At 43.7% G+C, this 27877-nt stretch overlaps 2 protein-coding genes across 8 annotated transcripts in view; both read left to right on the forward strand.

Annotated features, from left to right (window-relative positions):
* tdrd1 (tudor domain containing 1) overlaps window positions 1-19975 on the forward strand; it is a 30109-nt gene extending 10134 nt beyond the window's left edge. Inside the window, exons 10-26 of one of the 4 annotated variants that reach the window (XM_061232196.1) lie at window positions 144-312; window positions 3011-3088; window positions 3612-3788; window positions 5691-5798; window positions 6207-6377; window positions 6891-7223; window positions 7523-7654; window positions 8239-8346; window positions 9473-9643; window positions 10239-10541; window positions 12416-12535; window positions 12794-12907; window positions 16387-16554; window positions 16878-17120; window positions 17505-17618; window positions 18223-18275; window positions 19478-19975. In XM_061232196.1, the coding sequence (XP_061088180.1) occupies window positions 144-312; window positions 3011-3088; window positions 3612-3788; window positions 5691-5798; window positions 6207-6377; window positions 6891-7223; window positions 7523-7654; window positions 8239-8346; window positions 9473-9643; window positions 10239-10541; window positions 12416-12535; window positions 12794-12907; window positions 16387-16554; window positions 16878-17120; window positions 17505-17618; window positions 18223-18275; window positions 19478-19546 (2631 nt within the window). In that variant the 3' untranslated portion in view covers window positions 19547-19975. The remainder of the gene's footprint in view (window positions 1-143; window positions 313-3010; window positions 3089-3611; window positions 3789-5690; window positions 5799-6206; window positions 6378-6890; window positions 7224-7522; window positions 7655-8238; window positions 8347-9472; window positions 9644-10238; window positions 10542-12415; window positions 12536-12793; window positions 12908-16386; window positions 16555-16877; window positions 17121-17504; window positions 17619-18222; window positions 18276-19477) is intronic. The other 3 variants (XM_061232198.1, XM_061232197.1, XM_061232199.1) reach the window with 3 other exon arrangements.
* A 482-nt stretch (window positions 19976-20457) lies between these two features.
* The window catches only part of vwa2 (von Willebrand factor A domain containing 2), a 32351-nt gene continuing 24931 nt past the window's right edge, over window positions 20458-27877 (forward strand). Inside the window, exons 1-3 of one of the 4 annotated variants that reach the window (XM_061232367.1) lie at window positions 20458-20755; window positions 25956-25981; window positions 26094-26143. The gene's annotated coding sequence lies outside the window, so the exon portion shown is untranslated. Of the gene's footprint in view, window positions 20756-20831; window positions 20900-25955; window positions 25982-26093; window positions 26144-27877 lie in introns of those variants that run through there. The other 3 variants (XM_061232369.1, XM_061232366.1, XM_061232368.1) reach the window with 3 other exon arrangements.

The following is a 27877-nucleotide window of genomic DNA, read 5'->3' on the forward strand; positions in this document are numbered from 1 at the left end:
GTGCTATAATATAAAAAATATGTCAAATTATTAAACACCAGTACCATTCTCTACGCTGCAGCCATTTGACGTCGTTTTAACGGCGTAGTGACACCTGTCCCCTTGCGTGTGATGCTGTTCCCTCTCTGGTTTTGGGCGGACAGGCGGTGGAGTGCCGAGTCGCGGGCGTGGTGGCGCTGACGGGCAGCTGGACGGAGGAGTGCTGTATCGGCTCGCGGCAGCTGCTGGCGGGAAAGAGCCTCCCCATGACGGTGATCGACGTGCCGGACAACTCCGACGTCTGGGCTGTGGACTTAATGCCGCCTGCTGTCGGTATGGTGACCTGGGGGTCGGCTGTGGTTAGTGCTGCAGCCTTACGTTAGCTGGATGAGCGTACCAAACTGTTCTCCTGTTCCTTTTAATGCGGGGGTCCTTTGTCGCACTAGCATGACTTGGCGAGAAAGCCATTATACAGTCCCCTCCAGAAGTAGTAGAACAGCAAGGTCAATTACTTTGTTTTTGCTGTGCATTGAAGACAATTGAGATTGAGGTCAAAAGATGAACATGGACATTCCAACAACTTGGAATGTCCTGAAAAAGAAAGAAACTGCTGGCGTACTGAGAAACAGGTTGACCAAGGAAAACAACAGCAGTTGATGGCAGAAACATTGTGAGAACTGCGAAGAAAACCCCGAAAACATCTGTCGGTGCATCACAAAAAATCTCCACAGGGCAGGGGTGAATGTATCTCAATTAAACGTTCAAAGAATCCTTAGACAGCAGCAATATAGAGGCTTATAACACAAGATGTAAACTACAGTAGTAAGAATCAGAAGGTGAGATTACAATTTGCAAACATGTACAGAGATGAGCTACAAAAGTTCTGGAACAAACTTTTATGGACTAATGAGACCAAGATTAACCTCTACCAAAGTGATGGAAAGGCCAAAGTGTGGAGAAAGAAGGGATCTGCTCATGATCAAAAACATAGAAGCTCATCTGTGAAGCACGGTGGAGGAAATGTCATGGCTTGAGCTTGGATGGCTGCTTCTGGAGTGGGCTCACTATTGTCTTTATGATGTAACTGATGGTAGCGGCAGGATGAATTCTGCAAAAACATTTTGTCTGCCAACTTATGGAGAAATGCGTCCAAACTAATTGGGAGGAGCTTCATTCAGCAAGACAATGACCCAAAACTGCCAACTGCCAACACAACAAAGGACTTCATTAGGGAGAAAAAATGGAAGGTTTTAGACTGGCCAAGTCAATCACGAAACCTAAACCTAATTGAGCATGCATTTCACCTCCTGTAGAGGAGATTGAAGGGAAAAACCCCCCGAAACAAACAACAGCTGGAAGAGGCTGCGGTAAAAGCCTTGAATAGCATCACCAAAGAAGAATGCAACACTTTGTTGACGTCAATGGGTCACAGGATTGATGCAGTTATTGCAAGCAAGGAATATCCATCCATCCATCCATTATCTGAACCCGCTTATCCTGAACAGGGTCGCAGGGGAGCTGGAGCCTATCCCAGCATACATTGGGCGAAAGGCAGGAATACACCCTGGACAGGTCGCCAGTCTATCTCAGGGCACACACACCATTCACTCACACACTCATACCTACGGGCAATTTAGACTCTCCAATCAGCCTAACGTGCATGTCTTTGGACTGTGGGAGGAAACCGGAGTACCCGGAGGAAACCCACGCAGACACGGGGAGAACATGCAAACTCCGCACAGAGAGGCCCCGGCCGACGGGGATTCGAACCCAGGACCTCCTTGCTGTGAGGCGGCAGTGCTACCCACTGCACCATCCGTGCCGCCAGCAAGGAATATGTTACCAAGTAAATATTAAGTGTTATTTACTTAAATGTTCTCTGTTCCAATACTTTTGCTCACCTAATAATTTGGTGGTCTGATAGCGAAGGTGCTATGGTCTAAGTGGTTTAACACACCTAGGTGTAAATACAATAGGAAATTCTGAACCCTTGTCTCGTGTTAATCTTTTTATCTCAACCCAAAATGTATTCAGTGTATTGCAAAAACAAAGGCCTTGCTGTTACAATACTTTAGGAGGGGACTGTAATTTAGTTCAAGCAGCCTTGGTTTAACCTAACAGGCTACAGCTTAGCAGGAACCGTTTTCAATATTTAATCTGTGTTACAAATCTAGCATGTAGGCTACTGCTCAGTCATTTATTTATTTTATTTTAAATATTTATTACTTGTTTTTAACCATTGTGAAATGGCAGAGCTGTGTAGTAGTGGACATAACAAAGAATGATCCAAAAGGGTTCCCAAAGTTTTGCACAGGGCCCTTTTTCTTTTTCATCATTTATAAACAGTAAAAATAAAAAGCAATTTTGCTTTAAAATTTGCAGACATTTCAGGTTTGCTCACCAAGATATTAATTGTAAAAGGCTTTCTGACCTGGGGTGCCCACATTTCTGCTTACAACTATACAATATAATCAATATATTATGAGTATCTCTCTAGAATTAGTACTTTGGTTCTTGGTTACTGTCTATAGTCATCTTGCACTTATAGTATAACGTTAGACTACTCCAGGCTTCCAAACACGCCGGTCTGGGAATGTTGTTGGGATACAGTGTTGATCTGGCTAAATTAGTGAATGCATTCAACAGCCCTATCCGGAGTGACATAATTGTACATTGTTGCGTTGTAATTCGTTCTGGTTGGGACGTCAGCTGTGAAGTTAACTACAAGCCAAGGTAGGCAGATGAGATGTTCCTTTTTTAGATTTGGATTGTGGCTCCCAATTCTATGCTAGGTCCATCTTCTACGTGGCATTCGTTAACAACAAATGCTGCTGTTCCGCTTTCTCGGAACAGTGTCTTGCAATTTTACAGCTACTTAAAGTTAGTCTACCCTTTATCCATTAGAAGCTTAGCTTCATTGGGACTACCAACATGAGGCGTCAAGCAATTGTCCCCCACCCAGTGAAATCAGAGGTGGTAACAGTGCATGGGGGTGGGGGGAAACATCTTTACCGTTTGCTTGTTTTCCCAGGGAAGAAGTTCAGCACGTTCCTGGTGGAGCAGGGCTACGCAGTGGAGGAGTCCGGCAGACCAAGTGACCAGGACATCGGTGAGGCACTGTGCTCTGCTGTCCATGCACAAGACTGGCTTTGTTTCACTCATTTTACATACCAAAATAGACAAAGTAAAATTGTCTTTACTTTCCGCTTTGGAAATTACGCTATTTTACCATAAGAGTGCAGCTCTTATGTGAGTCAGAGCTCTGTGTTTTCCAGACTCTATACTGAGTGCAGCTCTTATGTGAGTCAGAGCTCTGTGTGTTCCAGACTCTATACTGAGTGCAGCTCTTATGTGAGTCAGAGCTCTGTGTGTTCCAGACTCTATACTGAGTGCAGCTCTTATGTGAGTCAGAGCTCTGTGTGTTCCAGACTCTATACTGAGTGCAGCTCTTATGTGAGTCAGAGCTCTGTGTGTTCCAGACTCTATACTGAGTGCAGCTCTTATGTGAGTCAGAGCTCTGGGTGTTGCAGACTCTATACTGAGTGCAGCTTTTATGTGAGTCAGAGCTCTGTGTGTTCCAGACTCTATACTGAGTGCAGCTCTTATGTGAGTCAGAGCTCTGTGTGTTCCAGACTCTATACTGAGCGCAGCTTTAGAGAACTTCAGGCGCTCTGCGGGGGGTCGCCAGGACAACGTGGGAATCCTCCTGCCCGAGCCTCTGACGCAGGGATTGGGCGACAGTTTCTCCGCCATGGTGACCCACGTGCAGTCCCCCTCTGAGCTCATCTGCCAGAAAGTGGAGAATGCCAGTGAGTATGAGCTCTCTTGATTGGCTTCTTTATAGATCTCTTTGGGTTTTCCAATTGGCTGCAAGTTGTAGAGCAGAGCTCACTTGTCTTGCATTATGTTTGTGTTCTACCCTTTTTCTTTTTTCTTTTTCCAAAACCCAAATAAATTGGATACAATACAGGTGGAGAAGAGGCTGGTATTTGATAGATTAGACTTGGTAAAACTGGCCCGTGGGATTTCTCAGTTCACTGGCTCATGCTAGCTTGAATGTGAGGATGTTTTATTATAAAACACATAAAAAGTAAGCTTACCAGTGAGCCAAACAAACTTGTATTTAGAGTCCCCTCCAAAAGTATTGGAACAGCAAGGCCAATTCCTTTGTTTTTATACAAATACACTGAATACATTTGGGGTTTATTTCCTGGTAATAACGCCTCAATGTTTTAAAGTACTTAGAACATAGCACTTTTGGTATCAGACTACCCAATTTTTAGGTGGGCATAAGTATTGGAACAGGGTATTTAAGTAAATGAAAGTAAATAACACTTCATATTTGGTAGCATATCCCTTGCTTGCAATAACTGCATCAAGCCTACAACTCATTGACATCACCAAGTGTTCACTTTTGTGATCCTTTCCAGGCTTTTACTGCAGCCTTTTTCAGTTGTTGGAGAGTGAAAAGCATGTCAATTGGGTTAAGGTCTGGTGATTGACTTGGCCAGTCTAAAACCTTCCACTTTTTCTCCCGAATGAAGTGTTTGCAAGCCCAAGCCATGACATGTCCTCCACTGTGCTTCCGAGATGAGCTTCTATGTTTTGGATCATGAGCAGATCCCTTCTTTCTCAACACTTTCACTTTCACTTTCACTTTGGCCTTTCCATCACTTTGGTAGAGGTTAATCATGGTCTCATCAATCCGTACAACTTTGTTCCAGAACCTTTGTGACTCATCTCTGTACAACTTTGCAAATTGTAATCTCTCCTTCCGATTCTGAAATTGGGCGGTCTGATACAAAAAGTGATATGTTCTAAGTTGTTTATCAAATCTAGATAAAATTCCAAACTGTTGGTTTTGGTAAGCCTAAGGTTTGGCTGATGTCTCTAACCTTTTTGTTATTGTTTCTCAGTCTCATAATGGCTTCTTTGACTTTCAGTGGCACAACTTTGTTCCTCATGTTGATAAACAGTAATAATAATGTCAAGTAATCAAAAGACTAGGGGAAAGACTTGGTGCTGAGAGCTCTTATTCCCGCATTAAGGATGTTATTAAACACACCTGAGCAATTACAAACATCTGTGAACCCATGTGTCCCAAACGTTATGGTAAAAATCTGTGTGCACTTTAACCACATGTTAATTGTGGCAAATCAAGACATAATGGGTCTCTGTCCAAAACATTATCGACGGCACTGTATGTAGTGTACATTATATATCACCATTTTATTTTTCTTTAAAGATGACAAGGGGCAATGACCTAGACGTGAACCACAACAAAATAATTAATCTTCTTCATTTAAGTCAAGCGTCTTATGGTGTCTGACATTTGTGTTGCATGCAGATTTTGGAATATGCATGCAACATCAACATGTGCATCAAAATGTACATAATTTGTCAGTATTCTCCTCTTCAGCATTCTTCCAGTTTGTTAATTCCAGGTAATTCTGTGGAAAGAACTTGTTCACTGAATATTTTGTGTTTTACATTATTAAATCCAGATAATTCTAGCAAAGGAGCTTTTTAATTAAGATCATGGGCGTTATACACATTCCAATTTAGTGTAAGAATTGTTTCATTTAAATGTTTCAATAATTATTTCAATTCATCTTTGCCTCCAGTTAGCATAGTACAGGTATAGCCATTTATGTGGTAGGCTTACTGAATGTATGTTTAGCCCTGCCGGTGACCTGTTGTTCCATGAACAGGTGTGATTCAAGAGATGCAGTTGAAGCTGAGAGAGCACTGCACTCAGACAGCGGCGGGCGAGGACTTCAGCCCTGCCCCTGGCTCCGTCTGCTGCTCCCAGTTCACAGGTACTGGAGTATGCCCCTCCCACATACCGTGCAGTCCGCAAGTATTTGGACAGTGGTACAATTTCTGTTCTTTTAGCTCTGGACTCCAGCACATTAAATCTGAAATTAGGGTACTTACATCCATATCAGGTGGTCATGTAGGAATTCCATCCCATTTTATACATAGTCCCCCCCCATTGTTGGGGTTCAAAAGTAATTGGACAGTTTAGTATAGTATACTCATTGTTTGGTTTCAAATCCACTGTGCTGAGTACGGAGCCAAAAAAAACAGATATTGTACTGCTGTCCAACTACTTAGACTGCACTGTATCTCCTGTTCCTAACGCTCCTAAACTGCCATGTTTTCCCATGACCATTGGCCCATTAATGTTATTCCTTTTCCTCTTTTGCCCTGCCTGTGGCCTGCAGAGGACCACCAGTGGTACAGAGCAACTGTTTTGGGGTACTCTTCAGAGTCCAGGGTCTGCGTGGGGTACATTGACTTTGGAAACTCGGAGGAGGTGGATCTGAGCCGCCTGCGGCCAATCACTGCAGAGCTTGCGGCATTGCCAATGCAGGCCATCCCCTGCGTCCTGGCAGGTAGCGCTCCTATGACCTGTCACATGCCCCCGCCCACTGTACCTGTCTGTCTTATGTCCCCGCCCACTGTACCTGCCTGTCACATGCCCCCGCCCACTGTACCTGTCTGTCTTATGTCTCCGCCCACTGAACCTGCCTGTCACATGCCCCCGCCCACTGTACCTGTCTGTCTTATGTCTCCGCCCACTGAACCTGACTTCCCCCATACACCTATCCGTCACATACCTTGCACCGCCACACTCACGCATAACCTCACCCAGCTCAACAATCCCGATTTATAATTATATTATTGATGCTTTTATCCAAAGCGACTTACAGTTGATGAGACTACGCAGGGGCCAATCCCCCCTGAAGTAATGTGGTGTTAAGGGCCTTGCTCAAGGGCCCAACAGCTGTGCAGATCTCATCGTAGCTACGCCGGGGCTTGAACCACCAACCTTCCTGGTCTCGGTCATGTACCTTAGCCACTAGGCTACAGGATGCCACGTGAGTGTTTCGATTTCGCGATTTCAGAGGTGAAGCCCTTCTCAGACAAATGGAGTGACGAGGCCATCTCACTGCTGAAGAAGAGCGTCTGCAACAAGTTTGTGCGCGTGGAGATCGTGGGCGAGCGACAGAGCGCCGCTCTGGTGGTGCTGACGGACGAGTACAGCGACCCGCAGACCAGCGTCAACGAGCTCCTGCTGGCCTCCGGCCACGCCCTCCTCGACGACACCATGGCCTCGCCTGACGTAGGCCAGGCGCCCGGCAACCCCCCCGCCCCCCTGCCGGCCCCCGGCAACAGCCCCACTGGTGACTCCACCCCTATGCCGGTGGAAAAGCCCCACAAAATGGAGGAACCTTCTGGTAATTATAATAATAATTTATCATTTAGCTGACACTTTTATCCAAAGCGAGTTGCACTTGATTAGACAGCAGGGGACAATCCACCCTGGAGCAATGTGGGGTTAAGGGCCTTGCTCGAGGGCCCGACAGCTACACAGAGCTTATTGTGGCTACACTGGGGCTTGAACCACCAACCTTCCAGGCCCCAGTCATGTACCTTAACCACTAGGCTACAGGCTGCTTTTCCCTGCATTTCATGGACATGGTAGAAATGATGGACCACATTGAGGGTGTGATTCTTGGTCATGTGACCCTCTCAGCAGCCGGACCCCCCACGTGCCCACTGCAGTGGTCCTGTGCGGAGCTGCCCTGTGATGGGCAGACGGTGGAGCTGGTCATCAGCGTGATCGAGAACCCCGGAGAGTTCTACTGCCACCATTACAACAGCAAAGGTACCACACACACACACAGGCACTCATTCAAACACACACACACACACACACACACATACTCTCTTGGCCACTCTCTCACACACACACACACACACACACACACGTACACAAATGCTTGCTTTGCACCTCTCTCTCTCTCTCTCTCTCACACACACACACACACACACACACAGGGGAACTGTAGGGTGCACTGGTTTTATTTAGATTTTTACTGATCATTTAACGCAGTTAATTCCAGTTGTATTGCTTTGCCTGCAAAATTGCTTCTTATTTTAAGATCAGCAACTCAAGCAAACCTAGAGGCTCTCCAGGAACAGGGTTGAGCCATGCCATACACATATTCACACCACACATGCACACTAGCAATCCGCCTCTCTCTCATACACACACTGGTGACTCGTGAAAATAACTTTTTTGGGGTATCGAATTTCTTTTCCATTTAAAACCCACTTCATTCAAAAAAGCTTCAAACAAATCAATTTCAACTTAACCAATACTTCAGTCAAGCCCTATACCAAGAAATATATGCACACTGTTATGCATTTTAGGTTATGCATGCATGTTCATGAAGGTGTCACACACAGATATCCGTGCCCTGAAGGAGCTGTCGAGTCAGGTTCTGGAGCACTGCCGGTCCCAGTCCGCGCCCTTCACGCCAGTGGTTGGCGAACCGTGCTGCGCTGTGTTCCCAGGTGACGACCGCATCATGACCACACTCCCCCCATACAGCAGGGGTCATCAAATCACGGTCCTGGAGAGCTGGGAAACTGGCGGAAACTACTGCTTTTTCTCCCTTTCTTTACCTGGGAGTCAGATGTGAAGACAGTCTGGCGAGCCGGTAGATTATTCAGCTAACCTTTTCAGTCCCAAGCCCAATATAAATTGGCTCCACCCAAATCCCGAGGGGTTTTGGCTTTGGTTGTGAAAATTGACAGTTTTAATAGAGGCTCAAACAATAGCCTCTTGGGACTGAAAGGGTTAAATAGCTGGAAGAAAAGAAAACCAGTGCTGGATTTAGATTTTGATGATTGACAACTTTAAAGAGGGGAGGAGAGAAGGGGGGGGGGGGGCAGGGGAAGGGTTTGATTTCACAAGGAGTTCATTAATTGGATTACATTTTATTTCTTTTATCCAAAATGGAGTGACTCCCTGCTTAGGAGAGAAATACGGCTGTGGAATCTCCCAATAATATAAGCAGTAACGTTAGTACTGTGCAGTGGGACCCCGCTATCATGGTCAGCCAGCTGACGTACAAAACTGAATTTAGTTAGCTATCTAATGTTACCGAAAGCTGACATTTTAATTGTTAGCTAATCTCTTGCAAACCCCCCCCCCCTTTTTATATTTGATTATAGAGGAGTTTTACACAGAGTTTCAGTTTGAAGAAAAGGACGTCACATTCAGGTGTTCAGCTATGGGTGCATTACATTACATTACATTATTGGCATTTGGCAGACGCTCTTATCCAGAGCGACGTACAGTTGATTAGACTAAGCAGGAGACAATCCTCCCCTGGAGCAATGCAGGGTTAAGGGCCTTGCTCAAGGGCCCAACGGCTGTGCGGGTCTTATTGTGGCTACACCGGGATTAGAACCACCGACCTTGTGTATGCCAGTCATTTACCTTAACCACTACGCTACAGGCCGCCCTGCAGTAGTGCATAATTAATGTAAATGGATATCCTGTTTAGATTAAAGAAAACACTATCTCCACACTGAATATTGTAACACAACTTCTAAAGGTGTTTGGATGCACATAAACAAGAATGAGAGTGCCCAATGTTGTAGTTTGCTAACTGTGGCAACCTCATTGGAACAGGGGATGGGTCCTGGTACCGGGCCATGGTGCTGGGTTTGACACCGGACAAGAAGGCCACCGTGTATTTTGTGGACTACGGGAACACCAGCACGGTGGAGCAGGCCCACACACGGGCCATACCTCCCCAGTTCCTCAAGCTCCCGTTTCAGGCCATACGCTGCTGGCTGGCAGGTACTGTGTGTGTGTGTGTGTGCGTGTGCGTGTGCGTGGGGGTGTGGGTGCATGCGCGCGCGTGTGTGTGTGTGTGTGTGTGTGTGTGTGTGTGTGTGCGTGTGTGCGTGTGTGCGTGTGTGCGTGTGTGTTTGTATGTGTGCGTGTGCGTATGTGTGTGTGGGGGTGAATGGGTGGGTGTGTGCGTGCGCATGTGTGTTTGTGTGCGTGCATGCTTAAATTCAGATCTATGAACAATGAGCGAATATCCTTTTATGCAGTAGTCTTGTGCAGTGTTCACATGTTGATGGTGAAAAAAAACTTTATACGTGCGTTAATGTGGAACTGGTGGTAACCACAGCTGTATAAGCAACAACACATGGTGATTTGGTGGGTTATTTTTATTATTTTGAAAAAGCATTTGGTACTAGACAAACATGAATGGTGAAGTGATGGACTTAAAAAACAAAAATAACATCCGGTTGGGGAGGCTGCGGGACGATGGTAAAAGCTGGGGAAAGTGAGCTATTGGCAGATAGTTCCATCGGCGGTATTAAACGCTGGTGGAGCGTTACGTCCCTGTCTCATTAAAATACATTGCCTATCAACTTTGCAGAGGACTGCGTACCGCTACCATGTGAACACAGCATTAGGAACAAAGCTGAAACAGGACCCCCCCTCTCCGTACCTCCAGGTGCGGAGCCCCCGCAGGGCGGCTGGGGGGCAGACGCGGTGCGGCAGTTTCAGGTCCTGTCCTTGGGACGGCAGCTCCAGGCCCAGGTCTGCTCCATCACTGAGAGGGGCTTCGGAGTGCGGCTGAGGAGCGACGGTCGGAGCATCGCGGCTCAGCTGGGGACCCAGGGACTGGCCAAAGCCAGCGGCCACCAGGAGCCCGCTGCGGTGCCTCAGGGGCTGCCTGGTGAGATCTTCTGTAAAGATGTATAGTGCAGTCCGTAAGTATTTGGACAGTGGTACAATTTCTGTTGAATGCATATAGCACCAAAAGGACAGAAATTATACTATTGTCCAAATACTTACAGTCTGCCCTGTGTGGCAGTTGAGTGATGATGGGGTTTCAGCAGTTATTGCTGAAGTAAATGTGTATTGTGCCAAATTTCTGTGCACGAGAGATGGTATTTTAAGGATTTGTAGAGAAATGTATTGTCACACAAAATAGTGATGCAATTATAGCAAACAAAATTTTTTTTGAACACTTTTTTTGCATCTGCTAATATCTATCTATAAGCATAATTCTGACCTCTGTGTGACTCCGAATATTTCTGTACACACAATGTCTCGCTTTTTCTCAACATACCTGCCTACACACTCACAGGACATGCTTAATTGTTTTGGATTCATATACATTCCTGTGCTCGATTGATCTTGCCTGTTGCTATTGAGCCCACCAGGAGGACCAAAAGCTGATGTTTGACCTTTTTGAGAGTATTTCACAGGTTCCAATATACCAGACAAGCTCAGTAAAGCGTAAAAAAGTTTTTGAATCCAAAACAATTACTTATTTGATGCAGGTCTGTGTCAGACTGTGTAAGAGTCTGACCCAGAGAGTCTTGGAAGTTTCTCAATCCTTTCATAAACATGTTTTTCTTTTATGAATTTTAGGGAATGTGCTGAGCATTTTTTGCCCTCCCTCCAGTTTTGCATCAACCATTCACTTCTCCGGCTACTCATTTTGTCAATAAGTTGGCATTTCCACACAGTAATTGTCAGGTGTCAGTGTGTTAAATGTGTTTTGAAGAAGTTTTAACCAGCGTCTTTAAAACAGAAAAGAACAGAATGAACGTGTGGCACGAGGGTGGTAGTTGTCGGCTGCGGAGCACTAAGCTCCAAATCCCCTTATTTGTTATGTCAGCACGTGCTCATTAACAACTGCCAGCTTCAATTTGGAATATTTATTTCAGTTTCTTAAATGCTGGGTTTTATTGTCTGTGTATTTGTTTTGTCAGCCAGCATTAATTTTTACGAGCCAAAAGTGTGGTTTATAAGGGAATCCTGCAATGGAATGTTTTCCCATCTGTGAGATGGGAATTTTATTCAGTGCAACCCTGCATGGGCCACCCATTTCAGAGTTACAGGGCACATACAGACAGGTAGCTAATATAAAAACCCAACGTAAAGTGTTGGGCCACCACATGCAGCCAGAACAGCTTGCATGTGCATTTGTCTTTGCAATGAGCGGTTTATGCACTGCTACTGTACCCCTTTCTATGTAGATGTTGACGACTTACTGACAGTCTGATCATGTCCTGCTTTGACTTGGCATTCTCAGTCACTTGAGGAAAATTGCTCTTCTGTTTTTCCCTACATATCTAATGTATGAGCACCACGGTCATCGAATGTGTGCTTTTGGCCACAATTTACAACCCTATTTACTGATGTCTTTCCCATAGATCTAAATACCGATGTCACTTTACTCGCTGTTCCTATGGAAACACTAGCCAGTTGAAACTCCTGCCATCTTTGCTCCTTGCCACCTTAATCCAAAATCGAGGTCAGCTGGGCCTGCTTAGCATTTATATACATGCCGCAGAGCATGGTTGGATGTTATTTTTTTGATTATACTATCCAGTACACCTGTATGGAAGCATCTGCATGCCATAATTCTCCACTCACTTATTCAGGTTTGTCCTTTAATGCGTCACCCATCTTCGGGCAGGATATGCACAGCTGATGCACTGAAGTCCTGCATTTCTGTCCCGCTGCTTCTAGATTAATCTTTTCTTCATCTCTGTCTCCTCTTTAGTCTTCTTCTCAACTACTGTGTTATTCCATTAGGGGGCACGTTTCCTGTGGATTGGAAAACAGTGGAGCTACCAAGAAACAAGCCGTTCCAGCCTCGCGTAGCGGCTATCATCAGCCCCAGCCTGTTTTACATAATGAGAGAGGATAACAAGGGTGAGGAGAACACAGACACACACACACACACACACACACACACATAGATGCACACAGATGCACACGCACACACTCACCCACATACACGCATACATGCACTCTGCCCTGACTGACACAGCCTCAGACACTGTTCTGGTTGAAAAAATACTCCCAGGGGTATTTTTTTCCAAATGAAAATGATTGCGTTTTTAGCACTAGTTTTTCCCTCTTTGGGTATGCTCATTGATGTATGTTGTTTCCCCCCATCTCCTCTTCTAGACACGGAGAAAGTCCCAGCCCTCATGAAGGACCTGGCAGCCCACTGCTGCCTTCTCACTAAAGCCTCCCCTAGGGACCCTCAGCCTGGGGCGGCATGCTGCGCCCAGCTGCCAGGTACAGCAGCCCTGAGGGCCTGGATATGGGCTATGGGTAGATATACCTAGCGTTCATATACAGTGCCCTCCATAATGTTTGGGACAAAGACACGTCATTTATTTATTTGCCTCTGTGAGATTGAGATTGTGTGAGTGCAGAGGCAAAGTCACTTGAGGTTAAAGTGCACATAGTCAAATTTTAATGAAGGGCACTGCTGTAATTTCAACACGGTGAAACCAAAATGTATGAAAATACCCTTTAGTAAAATCTGGGAATGTGTTACGCATGTTAATTGTGTAATTCTAAATAAGAAATTGGGCCTGTGTCCCAAACATTAAGGAGGGCACTGTACATGTCTGTGTGTAGAGGTAGCCTATGTGAATGTCTCATGCATTTGGCCATTTATAATGTACAGGAGTCTCAGGGTTCTTGATTTTAGACTTGGGCACACACCAAGGTGCGAGTGGTGTATGAGTGTGAATGAATTAATGTGTGTGTGTGTGTGTGTGTGTGTGTGTTAGGTCTCATTTTTTTGTTTGACAATCAAACTGGCTCAAATCTCAGGAACATTTAGAATTGTGATGAAGGGTTCTTGTTGTGCTGTGTTTTTATTGCCGTTGCCCTCTAAGTGACATAAACAACAAGCGATGTTATTGTTTTGTCTGGAGGGTATAGCCTAAAATAAAACTTAATGTGTCGGTTGTGCAATCTACGTAGACTGTAGACTGCATCCCAAATGGAGGAGCCAAGGAAAACTCCACCACTCTTGAGAGGTGCCATTTTGGAAAGATTATGGGTTCTATGGCATTGGAGACAAAATAACCAAGTGTTAACTGCCCTACTAACCCTTTAACACTTTTCTTCTCCCTCGAAAGGCGATTGGTCGGTTCTGTATACACTTAGTCAGCCATGCCATTGTTTGTGAATTAATGATGTAATTGTGCCTTATAATTTTTTATTTTGTTTGACCAACAATTTGAGTCATGTTATCTTCTCTTGTTTTATCTTGTTTAATTGGACTTCAAGAAAGGTTTGCACACCTGACATGAGTAAAAGAAAAAGGAGCTTGCGAGAAAAAGACACAAGAAGATTTTAAAAGATTCAACTCCCACACATTATGTAGCAAAAACACTTTAATCGAATGACAAAGTTTTCAGAAGGATTTGGGAAGGATTGTTTCCGAAATGTTTGTCATTCAATTTGAGAGTTTGTTTGTTATGCAGTATGCAGGAGTTCAATCTTTATACCGGTTTAATAGGACTTCAGTATAGGGTTGTCTAATTCTTAGTTATGGCATAGAGCGTTTTACATTCTTTAGCTACAGGTTTAATGGCAAGTTATGGCTGTAAAAATTATCCATGTGATTTTGGAAACGTTTATTCAAATTTTGATGGGAGAGAATTTGGTTAAGTTCGAACCAATTTCTCGTATTTATTAGATCCGTGTGTGTGTGTGTGTGTGTGTGTGTGTGTGTGTGTGTGTGTGTGTGTGTGTGTGTGTGTGTGTGTGTGTGTGTGTGTGTGTGTGTGTGTGTGTGTGTGTGTGTGTGTGTGTGTGTGTGTGTGTGTGTGTGTGTGTAATACTGTAATTACACTATTTGCGCTCACTACTCAGCCTTAAGCTTAACCCGAGGAGCCCCAGTGAAAGAGCAGATCCCCAGCTGTTCATGTAGCTATAATGACCTTTCCCTTTCTCTCTTTGTGCTGTTCCAGTACAAAGCAGTTTTCCTTTAATTTTGTTGATTATTTCCTTCAGTTTCTCCTTTCCTCCTGGTGCGTTCCAGTGTCCGCACAGTGAATTCTGCCTGGCAAAGATCATCCATGACAAACAGAGCTAGATATCACCCTATGGTGCATGTTTTTTAAAATTAGATGTTGGAAAAGGGGATCAGCATTGATCAGGTAATCATCTCTTCCCTGCCGTTGTGGATCCTGGGGTGGAATTTGGGGAAAAGCCGGTAATTTCACGTCTGTAGCGGCGTAATTACACACACAGCATCTGGCACCACGCTTTCTGCTCCCTAACTACAGTGTTGGGTGCACTCTTGTGACTGGCTGTGTGCATTCCAGCATGCAGGTAACAACAGGATTCTGTTTAACTGCATTTCTTTTGAAAAAATTAGCAAGAGTAGAGTCCTAACAGCCACCTGAGCACTGGGTCAAGAAAAGGAACGCTGCATGTTGAGTCTGGAGCAGTAGCCTAACAGGCCCCCTGTGTGTTCGAAAGGGATGGATATCGTTAGGATTTCATTGATACCGATATTGATACCGATGCTGCTTATCGCTTCCGATCGTATCCGTACTCTTAACAATACTACTCTTGATAATTTGGTGCAAAAAAAGACATGTTGTGAATAGGTGAGTGGTTATTCTATTATTGTTTTTTTGGCACAACAAACTAACTGTATAATATATAATATAATAACTATCGTTTTTGAGCTTCTCACAAGCTAACAATTGGTTAAAAATAAATAAATTGGTAAGTTCAAAGTTGGCCTAGTTCAGCGTTTGCCAACATAGAGGCAGCAGCGGTGCAGTGCCCTGTGAGAAGTTTTTTAACTGCTGTGAGGCAAATGGATCAAATGGTTCAGACTAACTTGGTTTGGGTGGCACCCAAAAGGTTATGAGCGAGTGGAAATTGGCAAGATGTATGATGCCCCAAGTTCGAGACAAACCTATCTCTAGAATGACCAGTCCAGGCTAATATGCATGTTATCTACTCATGTTGTCACACTCCCACAATAATCTCCAAAGGCAATTGCAAAGTCTAGAATCAAGACTAGACATCAACAGCTTTCCTTCGCATTCAGTAACGACACAAATGAATACACCTGCCTAACAAAACACACATCTGTGAAGCCAATTCAAATACTTGTAGTACCTCGGGGACCATGTACAAAAGGTGCTGTCATTTCTAAACAGTTCATCCGATATGGATGAAAATACCCTCAGATTAAAGCTGACAGTCTGTCCTTCAATATCATTGTATCCTTTCAAACTCAAAGTGCTGGAGTAGAGAACCAAAATAACAAAGGATGTGTCACTCACCAATGGATTATGGTGCTTACTGCACACTGTTCTGTGCTTGATGTATAAAATACTGTCATTGAAGATCTTGCTTTTCCCCAATTAATTAATTCATTTTACAGTGTTCAGATGCAGAGGAAAGCTATCAACTAAGCAAATGTTATCTATTCATTACTGTTTATTCTTTTTCGGTTTTTATATTAATTTTTACCGTCTTGTCTTTCAACATTGACATTATATGCACAGTATCTTTTATGGTTTCCTGTCCATGGACAACAGATTCGATTTTGCTTTATCGCTAAAACCGGGATAGCCAAGTGGCTGTCCTCTGCCCCTACCGTCAAAAATAAATAATTGAAAACAATAGCCAAACGGGCACCTCAGACGGGCCCCTGTGTGCTCAGTCTGTAGTAGCAATAGGACGGACCCTCAGGCCTGCTGAGGTGTAACTGCCCCATGTTTGCATTTCAGGCGATAAGAGCTGGTACAGGGCTGTTGTCCTGAGAACTGCAGGCTGCGAAGTGGAAATAGTCTGCGCTGATTACGGGAACGTGGAGAAGGTCCCTTTATCAAACATCGTGCCCATCGCCGAACAGCACCTGTCACTCCCTTTCCAGATCGCCAGGTGTGCGCTGTCCGGTGAGGATACTGTCTGCCCCTGTGAACGGCTCCTTTTCTCACTGTGAAATCAGTCCAAAATTTTGAAAAAGCTTTTATTTTGTATTGTATTTATTTTCCCAAACTTGACCATTGGTTTATTTGGAGTGCTAGCATGAACTTTGATGAATCAATGGAGGCATGAGTCAGCTGTGGTAGAGTTCCAAGAATCAGCTGCAACATTGAGTTGCACCATATTTGTATCCTTGAGAAGGTTGAGACTCATTTTTTTGCTGACTCTTCAGAAACTCTCTTAACAATTCTGAAACTTTTGGATAGAAACTTAGCTACTGACCCCCCTGCAGGAAAGGAGCTGTTCCCAGCCGAATGGACCGAGTCGGTGCTGGAGATGTTCAGCTCGCAGCTGAGGGCCGCGGCCCAGGCCGCCATAGACCGCTTCGACGGGACCTTCAACCTCACGGTCCTGATGCTGACTGAAGCCGCCACGCCCCAAGCCGGCACCGCGCGGCAGAGCTCACCGGAAGAGCCCCGAACCTCCGCCACTGCTGCCGTGAAGCCGCGCGACATGTCCAAACACCCAGCTCCCGGTCCGCACTTTTAACGCCTTCCACCGTGTACATTCATCAGGCTTGGCTCAGTCCATATGTTTATTGCAGTATCTAAGCAGATTTAGCTAGTTCCATTTCCATTGGTTCTAAATTGTACCTGTAAGAATTTGGTGCTCATCGCAAATTTTATGAACTAGATGTTAATTTTATGGGCACTGTAGTCTCGCTACACTGGACGTGTCCCCTGTTGTCGGTACAAACAGTCAAACCGCTGACGTTGGCTCAGAATCGCTGATAGGGACGTGAAATTAAAGTTTTGTATTCTTAAATCATAATCATAAATCTTGCAACATTACATTTACAACATACATTTTATTCCCTTTGGCTGATTGGTGAAGTCATATTTTTAACACTGCGTTTCAGAAGAGGCTGCGAAGACAAAGACAGTTTTGAAAGAAGCCAAGGCAGGGCCCCCTACTCCTGAAGCAAAGAGCAAAGAACGACCACAGCAAGATTCAAAGAGATGTGCCAAGGATGGTATGCTGGTTCATTTCTGTAACACAACGTCATTTTAAGGGCAATATAAAGTTTAAGGGCATTACACATCACAATCTCAGGACTCACTCGGACTTCAGTGTTCAGGTTCAATCAGAAATGTTCTTTAGGAGACTGAGGTTACATTTGCTTTATTGATTTGAGAAATTTAATTACAGCTCGAACGGAATTAGTTCATGTAGTAAGACTTCATGTAGTAAGACTTTAAGAGTTAAACTGTTTCTAGGTGCGCTGTGTTTGATGTAAGGAGGGGGATATCTTATATATTTTTTTATTGCAGTAAGCGATGGGGCCTATTAATCATGTGATGTGTTTTTGTGAATCACATGGAAACTGCATTGGCATGCTTCGGATTGACTCATACCAACACCAAATAGATAAGAGTGATTCATCCTCACTGTCGGATTTCAAGTGACCTCTGAAATTTGGAGGTTTAATGATGCACCACATGGCATTGTTATTGCACATTCGATGATGGTCAGTATGGTTTATCGCCCAGCCCTAGATGGAAGTTACTAGGCGGAGTGGATGGAGCTGCAAGCCTGAAGCTGTTTAGACTTAACTGTAGCCTTTTCCCTTTTCAAAGCCTCGGTCTCCAACGCAGATGGCGAATGTTGCTGCAGTCACCTGATTCAGAAGGTAAAGGAATTCCCTGAGTCCTTGACACAAAATCAGTGTCCTTGTATATCATCTGATACCATAACAGCATCACTGTATCCCCCCTCGAATAGGTCACGCTGCCTCTGAACCCCTGAAAACACCATCTCTGAATACATAACTGCATTCCTGAATCATCCCTCTAATATGTAATAACACTATCCCTGAATGTATCCACCTCCCACAGCAAACTGAAGACTCGCCTCTTCCCCCCCAACCCTCTCTAGCACTTCTACCGATTGCTGGACTATTGCAGCCATGATTTATTACACATTTTTGCGTTAGTCTTGTGACTTTTTGCTAAGATGTACAGCTTGCTGTTTTTGTAGTGCTCTTGTATTTTCCCAGGCTTGAGTAGCTTGCGGTCAATCATAGGTTTTCACATTTGTGGTCTTAAGTATTTACCTCCCAGATCTACGGTTACTGCTGGTCTTAACTAATTTATGCACGTCTTCACATTGCAATTTGCTTTGGATGAGAGAATCTGCCAAATGCCAGTAATGTAATATACCACCACCCCTGAATTTCCCCTCTAATCTATAACACCACCACCTCTGAATCCTTCTGATATGAGATGGTGCCATCCCTGTCTGTACCTATATTCACTACCTATACACTCACTGAGCACTTTATTAGGAACTTTTTTACTTTATTACACCTACTTATTCATACTGCAATCAGCCAGTCGTGTGGCAATAGTGCAATGCATACAATCATGTACATACGGGTCAGCAGCTTCAGTTAATGTTCACATCAACCATCAGAATGGGGAAAAAATTTGATCTTAAGTGATGTTGACCGTGGAATGATTGTTGGTGGCAGACAGGATGGTTTGAGTATCTCAGAAACTGCTGATTGTCTGGGATTTTCATGCACGCTATATCAGGAATTATAACAACAGGTCCCAGTAGCAAAACCCAGAAAATAGCGCTCAGTTTTTATTTCAACTTGGCAGAGTAAACAGGCAACGGTTGATAGCTAGCAAACTGAATCAGCAGGGATAAAAAAAAAAAAGTCTAATAAAGTGCTCACTGAGTGTATACTGCATATATACACTGCTATTTATAGAGACAATATCTTAAGTTCCAAACTTGGTGTTAGGAGTCCTGTGTTCATTTTACATTGCTGTTTTAAAACTCTCAATGGCTTTGTTAATACCTGTGTATTTATGAATTTATTCACAGATTAATCGGCTTGAAGAACTCATTATGCTGCTGATGAAACAGCTGGGAACTTCATTACCAAAGAACTGAATTAAATGGCTCTACACTTGCAGCTTTAATGCAAAATGCAGCTAACCATAAATGTTTGTGATCAAGATTTAAGAACTGAGCAACTGTGGTGCTAAAGGCAAACATTTTTCTTTGAAGAACACCCTGAGAATTCTTGGGTTCTTGAAGAAGCAAGCACTATACAAAGTACTTTTTTACTTTTCCATTTTTTCCCATTTTTATTAGTTTTTTTTTTAATCTGGCTAAGTCTGTGTTTTGGTGAAGTCAGACTTCCTGGGTCTACAAATGGTGTTTGTTAAATTTAGCATTACAGTGTTTAGTCAGAACATTAAGACCAGGTTCAGAATATCATTTTTGTCGCTGTGGATTTTTGTTTTCTAAGCACGGCAGTTTTCCCAGAAGGCATTGCAATTTCATTAAGTTCAAAGCCCACAGTGCCCTGTTGGGAGACCACACTGTTCCCGATTATGCACAATTCTCATTTACCTTTATATGTTTCAAAATGTTGCTTAAATAGAAAAGTTGAGTCTTTAAAATTATTAAAATAATGAGACATCTGTTTGTGCCTGTAGTGTTGAAAACGGAATCTTTTGGGGGTGAATGTACAAGCATGCGTCCGTGTTTGTGTGAACATTGTTAGATCTGGTATGACATTACTCGAATATTTAATAAGAAACGTAATAGGCGGTCAAACAGGTAAAGGACATTTGAATAATATTTTTATGAAGCTAATATGATAAAGCATCTTTTTGTTTTGGGGACAGGTTGTTTGCAACCTATTTAAACAGGTGTCGGCAGCATTTGCAGTTTGAAAAGCGTTGTACCGTAAGATTCCTATATAAAATAGATCGATTGCTTTGCCCTGTCCGTGGTTCCAAGTTAACTATTCGTGACATCATAACGACGAGTGGCACTTCCCCGAAGTTAAATTCATGAGGGTACCTCATTTACTCGGTCTGATGAGCTAGCGGCTGCTGTCCTCTATGCGACATGCAAAGACACTTGGTCGTCAGTCCTTGGATAAACGGCAAGGTCCCAGGGCTGGATCAATGAATGGGCTGAACTTGAACGAAAAGGCGAACAAAAAGGGAGCTCGGGCACAGTGACGCCTGTTCCGTGCGGAAGTGGGGTGAGAGTTAGGAGTTGAAACCTGTGATCTCCAGGAGGTGCGAGGGCTGCGCTTCGGTCCCAACAAGCTGGTCTCCGGGGAAAAGGGCTGCTCCGCACTCGGTGGGTAGCGGGCTACATCTAAATCACGACCAAATAGTCCTGTTTTGTTACAGGGGTCTGGGCTTTACTTGGCAGTGTTTGGAGAGGTGCTTTGCGTCACCGTTTTCGCGGATGCCAGGGTGATGGAGAAAGGATCACTTACAGGTAGTTTCAGAAATGGGTTTTGAGTAAAAATTATATTGTTTTAATTGTTGGAGAACATACGTGACATGAGTACATTTAGCCAAAAAATCATAGGTTTTGGAGACCGGTTGAAGTGAGGGAAAGTGGCAATTTGCAAATAAGTATGTTGGGTGGGCACTTGGCACCGGGAATTTGGTAGACCGGCTATTGCTACTCCCTGGGGAAATTAAACGAGAGTGGGTATGCTACCATTGTCATAGGAGCGTTTTCATAATGTGACTGTAAGCAGAAAGTCTGTTTTCAAACCGTGTAATTCATAAGTTGCCTGCGAATTTGCAGCGGCAGTATAATGCCATGGATGTCATTGTTTCTGATCAAAATTATTGTTCATTCAGTGCAGGAGAATTTTTCACACCATGGCGATTAATGATGTATCCTACGGTTTACTCTTAGAGAGGGGGTGGTGTGCAAAATGCTCCTGGTGGGGAAAAAACACAAGTCTTAAACTGCTGAAATGTTGCAGATGTTTAGTGCAGCATGTTTAGGCTATTTATGATTAGACATGTTCTCGCTCTTGAGACCGCGGCGAGCCGTCATTATTCGCGCACTCAATTAAATTTATTCAGTGCGGCTACTCTTAAATAGTAGCCTGCACATCTCGATATGGAAACCGTTACTTGATTCAACATAATTTCCGCGGAACTTGTTTACAAACATCACCTCATGACAAGACCTTTGTCAAAATTCCAAAATTTCCGGTAGCCTACTGAGACCTGAATTTTCCGAGGTGTGTGTGTAAATATATTTAGAATAGCTATCCAATCATATGTAATTTGGGTTTGTGTGCGTTTCGCAGAATCAGACAACGGCGTTTTTCTTTTTTTCTTTTTCTTTCTTTTTTCTTTTTGTTGTTGCCAAAAGCATGCCATTAACACATCGGTTAGCTCCTACATAGAACTTCTCACCCCAGCTTGGCCCAGCCTTGACTTACGTGTATCTCTGAGAGGCTGTAACAGCTGTCAACCCTGAAATACAGCAGGGGTCAAATCCTTGAAATTACACAGGGGTTTAAATGAATCGGTTACAAGCCCGTTTTTACAGTCAGTCTATGCTGCGGAGAGAGAACATTTATCAGGTTTTCTCATTTTTGTTTGGAGTGTGGAATTCCTGAACATGTTAGAAGCACTGTGGAAGATGTTTTGATGTTCAGTCAAAGTCAGCCTGTGGTTATGTGTTTTCCCAACCAACATTAGGTCTATCTGGAAAAGGTTTAAATCACACACTTTAATCTGTTTGTTCAGTGAGTAGGCAAATGCTTATACAAGCTCAGGTTTATTACTGTATGAAGCTGTGTGATGTTGCCCCAAGGGTGTTTTTGGTTAGTTTTCCTGGCTTGAAGCAGGTCTTGGCTGATTTTTAACAGAAGAAAAAAAAAAAAAAAATGGCACGATGAATGCCAAGCTGTGCTTCAGTTGTGACAGAAAGAAACACTTATTACTCTGTAGTACTGCTCAGCTGGAATCAGCAGGGCACCAGTGAACACACTTCAGTGGCACACTTCGAAAACCTTCTTTGCCTATACTTATTCGGAAAGTAATTTTAAATATGTATTGCAGCTCTACTGGTCAGTAGTGACTGGAGTGAGATTTGCTTGTTGGCTGTTTGAGAGATGTCCTCTGTCCCTCTGGTGGGGGCTAAGAAACCAGAGCTTCCTTCAATGAGACGAAGAAAGAGCGAACGAGGGAGGTGAAGACGGAGAGCAGAGTAAAAGTGAATGAAAAAAGGGAAAGGGCACAGAGAGAGAGAACCGAAAGGGAGCCCCTTACCCTTAATTAAATACCTCTGCCTCTGGACGGATCAGTAGTCACATAGAGGACGCGGAGATGGCTATCAAGGTGATCTGAGGGCGGGTCCTCCCCAGACACCCCCCCCCCCCCCCCCCCAATCCGTAGGTAATTATCCAAGACAAAGACCTGCTTCTTTTAAAGCTCTTCTGCTTCCTCTGTGCAAAATCTAGTTAAATTAAATCTCCAGTCCTCATTCACGCGGGCTTCTCCTGCCCTAAGACCCACGTCCCGCGGAGAGGCACAAGGGCACAGCCGTGTCCTTAACACAGGAGGTGCACAGAACGTATGAGCGGAGGATAATGAGGCTCAGGTAGCATTAGCGTCTGTGCTGGTGTCATAGCTACTGAATGCAATGCATGTCCTGCAGGGTTACTGATGGGCAGTAATGTGAGTGGAGTGTGTGCAATTCAGCTGCAGAGCTCCTGGTGTTTGGGCATTGGTGTCACAGGTGACTGACTTTGGGAGAAGACAATTTGGAGAAAGATTACTGAAAAGGTGAAAAAGAAATATATATATAGGTAGTTTGTTCAACATATTTTACATCTGTAGTATATTGTACTGTATGCATGCAGGTACATGCAAATAATTAGTGTTGTGTATGCATTATTCTTCAAGTCATTGAAATTGAATACGAAAAATGACACCTACTTTGCCGTCTACCCAGTATATCATTTTAATTTTATGACACAAGGCTGAACTACACGAACTGATAAAAGGTTAGTTGGTTATCGAAGGTTAGTAGCCATTTCCTATAAAGAACACCAGGGTGGTGCCGGTTTAATGCTTGTAGGAGCAGAGGGAAACTGTTTATGTCTCTGTGGGGGTGTGTGTAAACCCAAACGCAGAGCCAGCCGGGAGACAGAAAACACTTGAAAAAGCTTTGCGGTTCAGTGTGTCATCTTAATAATGACTTCATAAATCCTGCGTGCATAATTTCCATAATTAGACACCTGGAGGAAAACCAATTTGATTTGGGAGCACAGACTAATCATGGAAGTAGAGGCAACAGGCCCACACACCCCTACCTGCAGCAACAGTTGGCTAGATGCTATCATTTGGCACGGGATCCGGCTTTGTGGTAGACTGCAGGGGTACCGTTGTAATCTCTTTTTGTTGAATACGGAGACAAAACTAATACAGGTAAGTCGATATAGCACTTTGAACTTGAGGAATACTTTGTACTGTGCTTGTTTTTGTTTGTGTATATGCAGGTTTCAGTGTGTATACTCTGGAAGTCTGAAACTCTTTCAGTGTTGCTTACGAAACGCCATAGTGTTGTTTACATTAAGAAGCCTTTCTTATTGAGATTTCAAGACCTGTTGGAATCCATAATTTTTTTAAGTGGCATCATTTTTTAAATGAAAGACCTTTTTAAAAAAAAGAAAGAAAAAAAAAGGCCTTTGCCTTTTCTGAGGGGGGAAAGAAAAAACCTAAACACTTTTTTTGTGCATAAAATACCTTTTAATTTAGCTTAGTCTGTGGTCTTCTTTAATATATGTTTTGACTGCCTGCCAAGTTTGATGAGGTTCTCCTGTGGGAGTACAAGCAAGCGGGTGGTTGGGCAGAAGCCAGTTGTGTGGAACAGGAAATATTTATGTCTTAGGATGGATGCAGAATCAGCTGTCAGCATGCCCTTAATTTAATTCACTAGTCGGGCGCTTGAAGTTTTGACCTTTGACCCTTTGGCTGTGAGAATGCGGCAGAGGAATGGGCCCGTTCATGCCTCGTCCCGTTTTCCCCCTGCCGGTGTTCGGTTAGGGAGGACACACTCAGAGATGCATGCTCTCTTCCCACGATGGAGGTCACATGTTTGACCTCTCCTTGAATCGTAGCCAAGGATCTGCTTTGCTTCTTTGTCGTATTTTTACTTTTTTTTTTTTTTTTTCACCACAAAAACATCACTGGTCATGCACCCTACCCAAAACGACTGAAACTCATTTAAACAACTGGCCTCTCCATGTCAGCGATAATAACATGAAGGAAGGTATGAGTTAGCCTACATCGCCAAGGTGGGTTCTGTGCTGCAAACCCAGGGATTAGCAACTGCTATGGTGGAGACTTTTCCATTCACAATGACATTAGTCCTGACCTCTGGCTCCTCAGAACCCCCTACCACCACCACCCCCCACACACACACCCAAGGTGAGACCCCACCACAGGAGCTCTACGTGGGCTAAGATTTACTCCCTCACGCCATCCAACCCTGTAGTTTTAGTTTCCATTGGGGGAACCAACAAGTGGTGACACTGGGATTTCCTTTTGCCAACATGTGTAATTGCATGCTAATAAATTATCATATTCACATATCCTGGCATGTGCTTACCAACAAACAAATGTGCTCCCATTTCACCATGAACTGATTTCTGGACTGTGTTAAATACATCACACACTAATGCATAAACGCTCATAAATGACTAAAACAATATTAAGAATGACAATACTGGATGGTGGGATTTAAACAAATCGAATGTTAGCACCAGCAAACCAGTATCTTCCTTGGTTACTGTGCTGCGGATTATGCCTTTGAAGTCATCTGAAGGTATTAGCTTTCCAGTTTTATCTGATCTTGTGAAATGTTCCAATGCCAAGGTGCATAGCAATTAAAAGCTGTTTTACAAAGTTCAGAACAAGGGCGGAGTACTTTAAAAAGTAACAGTTTATGTGGGGGCAAAGAGTATTTTTACCATTCCAGACTTAAAGGGAATACATGAGAGAAAAGCTTTCCTATTATGGCCTCGTAGATTAAAAATAGCAATGAATGGATCTGCAATGACTTGAAGTCAATCCAGCCTATTAATACAGAATACACTGGTGTTCTAGTCTGTTTGCTTTTGAACTAAATAAAAGTTTGAGTGTCATTTTTTTACTTCTGAAGGTGAAAAATAAAACAAATCTGTCCTCACCTCAGATAAGTGTGACTTTGACCACATGTAAACAGGAAGTTGACCTCAACATGAAGTCACACAAAATGGCTATTCAATTTTTGAGGTAGTGCCTCTTGCTTTAAAGAAATTAACAGTGTGACAACTTACCCCACTCTCTCCTACAATGCATTTCCTTAATAGCAGTTGCAATGGTTCTGAGAAAATCCTCTTTTGGCCTCATAGCAAAATCATTAAAAAAAAGTATGAATCGATATATGACAAGTATATGGAAATGTACTTATTTGCATAAACACATTGTGTACATGTCTTGGATGTACACATGGAGAATACAATTTTCTGTTTCAGAGTATCAGCAGCAGTTCCTGTTGCAGGTGAGAATTTTACATCTGATTTGGGACAGAGATTATACCCCTTCACCCACAGCTGTTGCTTTGATTGGGTGGAACCATTCTTCCTTTCTTCCTTTCTTTCTTATTTTCCTAGGAACTCCGTTGCTAAAGCAGGGCTTCCCAACCCTGGTCCCGGAGATTCCTGTAAGTTTTCACTCTAACCCTAACAGCTAGAGATCTCGCTGAACTAATTCTGAAAATTGGTTGTGCCAAACTAGGATTTAAACAAAAACCTAAAGGATGGTAGATCTCCAGGAACTGGGATATGCAGAGCTGCTCACAAGGAGGATAAGCCATCCCATGCAGGCTGGGCCCAGTAGTCACACATTCATACTTCAGCTATATGGCTAGATCGCATGCCGGGTATCACAAGAAGTCCACAGCTGTGGGATACCACTGGCTTCATTTTGCCAGAGGTAGGGTTGAATTTAATAGGTGACGTTTCCTTCCGACAAAGCATCTCTCAGACTTGTTCGCTTGGCAGACCAGTTCCCAGTCTCAGCCACCTACTGTACAAAGAAGCACAATTCTAAGCCCTGGGCTTATTTAACACTATCCAGGTGTGTCTGCGCCTGCTTAACTGCTAGGCATGACCCGGATTGTCCCAATTCCTTCTCCTAGACCAGGGGTGCGCCACAAGGGCTGATCCTAATTTCTGCTCTTAATTATTTAATTTCCTCAATCATCTCTTCAACTGACATTTGTATAAGCACCAGCTCAAGCCGCAGATTGTGTATCGTAAATTCTTTTACTGCGCTTAAGTACATGAGTGCACCCAGTGTAGTTTATAGAGCTGTCAGAAAACTAAAACTAAGGTATTTCTTTGGAGCAAAAACCAGCACCCAGGTCGGCCCTCCAAGACTCTAGTTATGCACTCCTGTCCTAGATTGAGCTCTGCCACATATAATTATAAGTACTGAAGGTTAAGACTCAAGGTTAAGGGTTAATGTGGGCTGGTTATCTTAACCTTATGTCAACCTGTGATATAGAAACTGTGAATAGGAACATTTACACTGGGCAATTCCTGTCCTTGAGGTCCAGTGTATATGCAGGTTTTTGTTACCCTAGCTACATCAGCTAATTGGCTGTATGCACCAAAACTGGTACACTCATATATTGGATCGTGGTGAAAGGTTTCATATAGGGACACAAGAGCAGTCTTTGGCTGTAATTCCTGCACTTATCAATAAACTTGAGAAGTTGTAGCTGTACAATGTTTTAGTACAGAGTATCGGTCCATCAACTGTATATTTTGAAACCCGAATTGAAGGACTATAAACCGAGGCAGAGGTTGAGTCAACATGTCAGTGAGCCTTTTTCAATGATCGGAAGGGATTTACAATGGTCTTGTAACAATGTTTTAACACAAAAATCTGACCTATTATACCTTTAAGTCATATTTTTTGGAGGGGGTTATTGTAGTGCACTAGCTGTTGCACTTAATTCTCTATCACACGGCTGCTTTCCTCAGTTGTTCACCACCTGGGGAGACAGACATGCCAAGGCACTCCTCTGTTGCCCCTCTCTCAAACGTTTACCCTTGTCCCCATGGCAACACAGTAGGCCTGCTGTTACACCACAAAGCTCTGCATGCCCTACAGTTGTTCCCTTCAGGAGTCTGGTCCATATTTTAAATCTGAAACAACCCCCCCCCCCCCCCCACACCATCCATTTTGTCCAGAGGTCCCCTTGCCAGAGGGTGGATAAAGTAAGGACTAACTGTCTGGCTTGTGGTTTGCATGGCTGCCCACAGTTCCCTCTCCTCCTCCTTGGCCATTCAAAGTTCTACCACTGATTGTACTGACCAATCAGATATTCAGCTTCATATTCTATAGACCATTGAGTCATTCAGCTATGTATGCTATACATCTATCAGAT

The sequence above is a fragment of the Conger conger genome, chromosome 2 (genome assembly GCF_963514075.1).
Source record: "Conger conger chromosome 2, fConCon1.1, whole genome shotgun sequence".
Taxonomy (NCBI): Eukaryota; Metazoa; Chordata; class Actinopteri; order Anguilliformes; family Congridae; genus Conger; species Conger conger.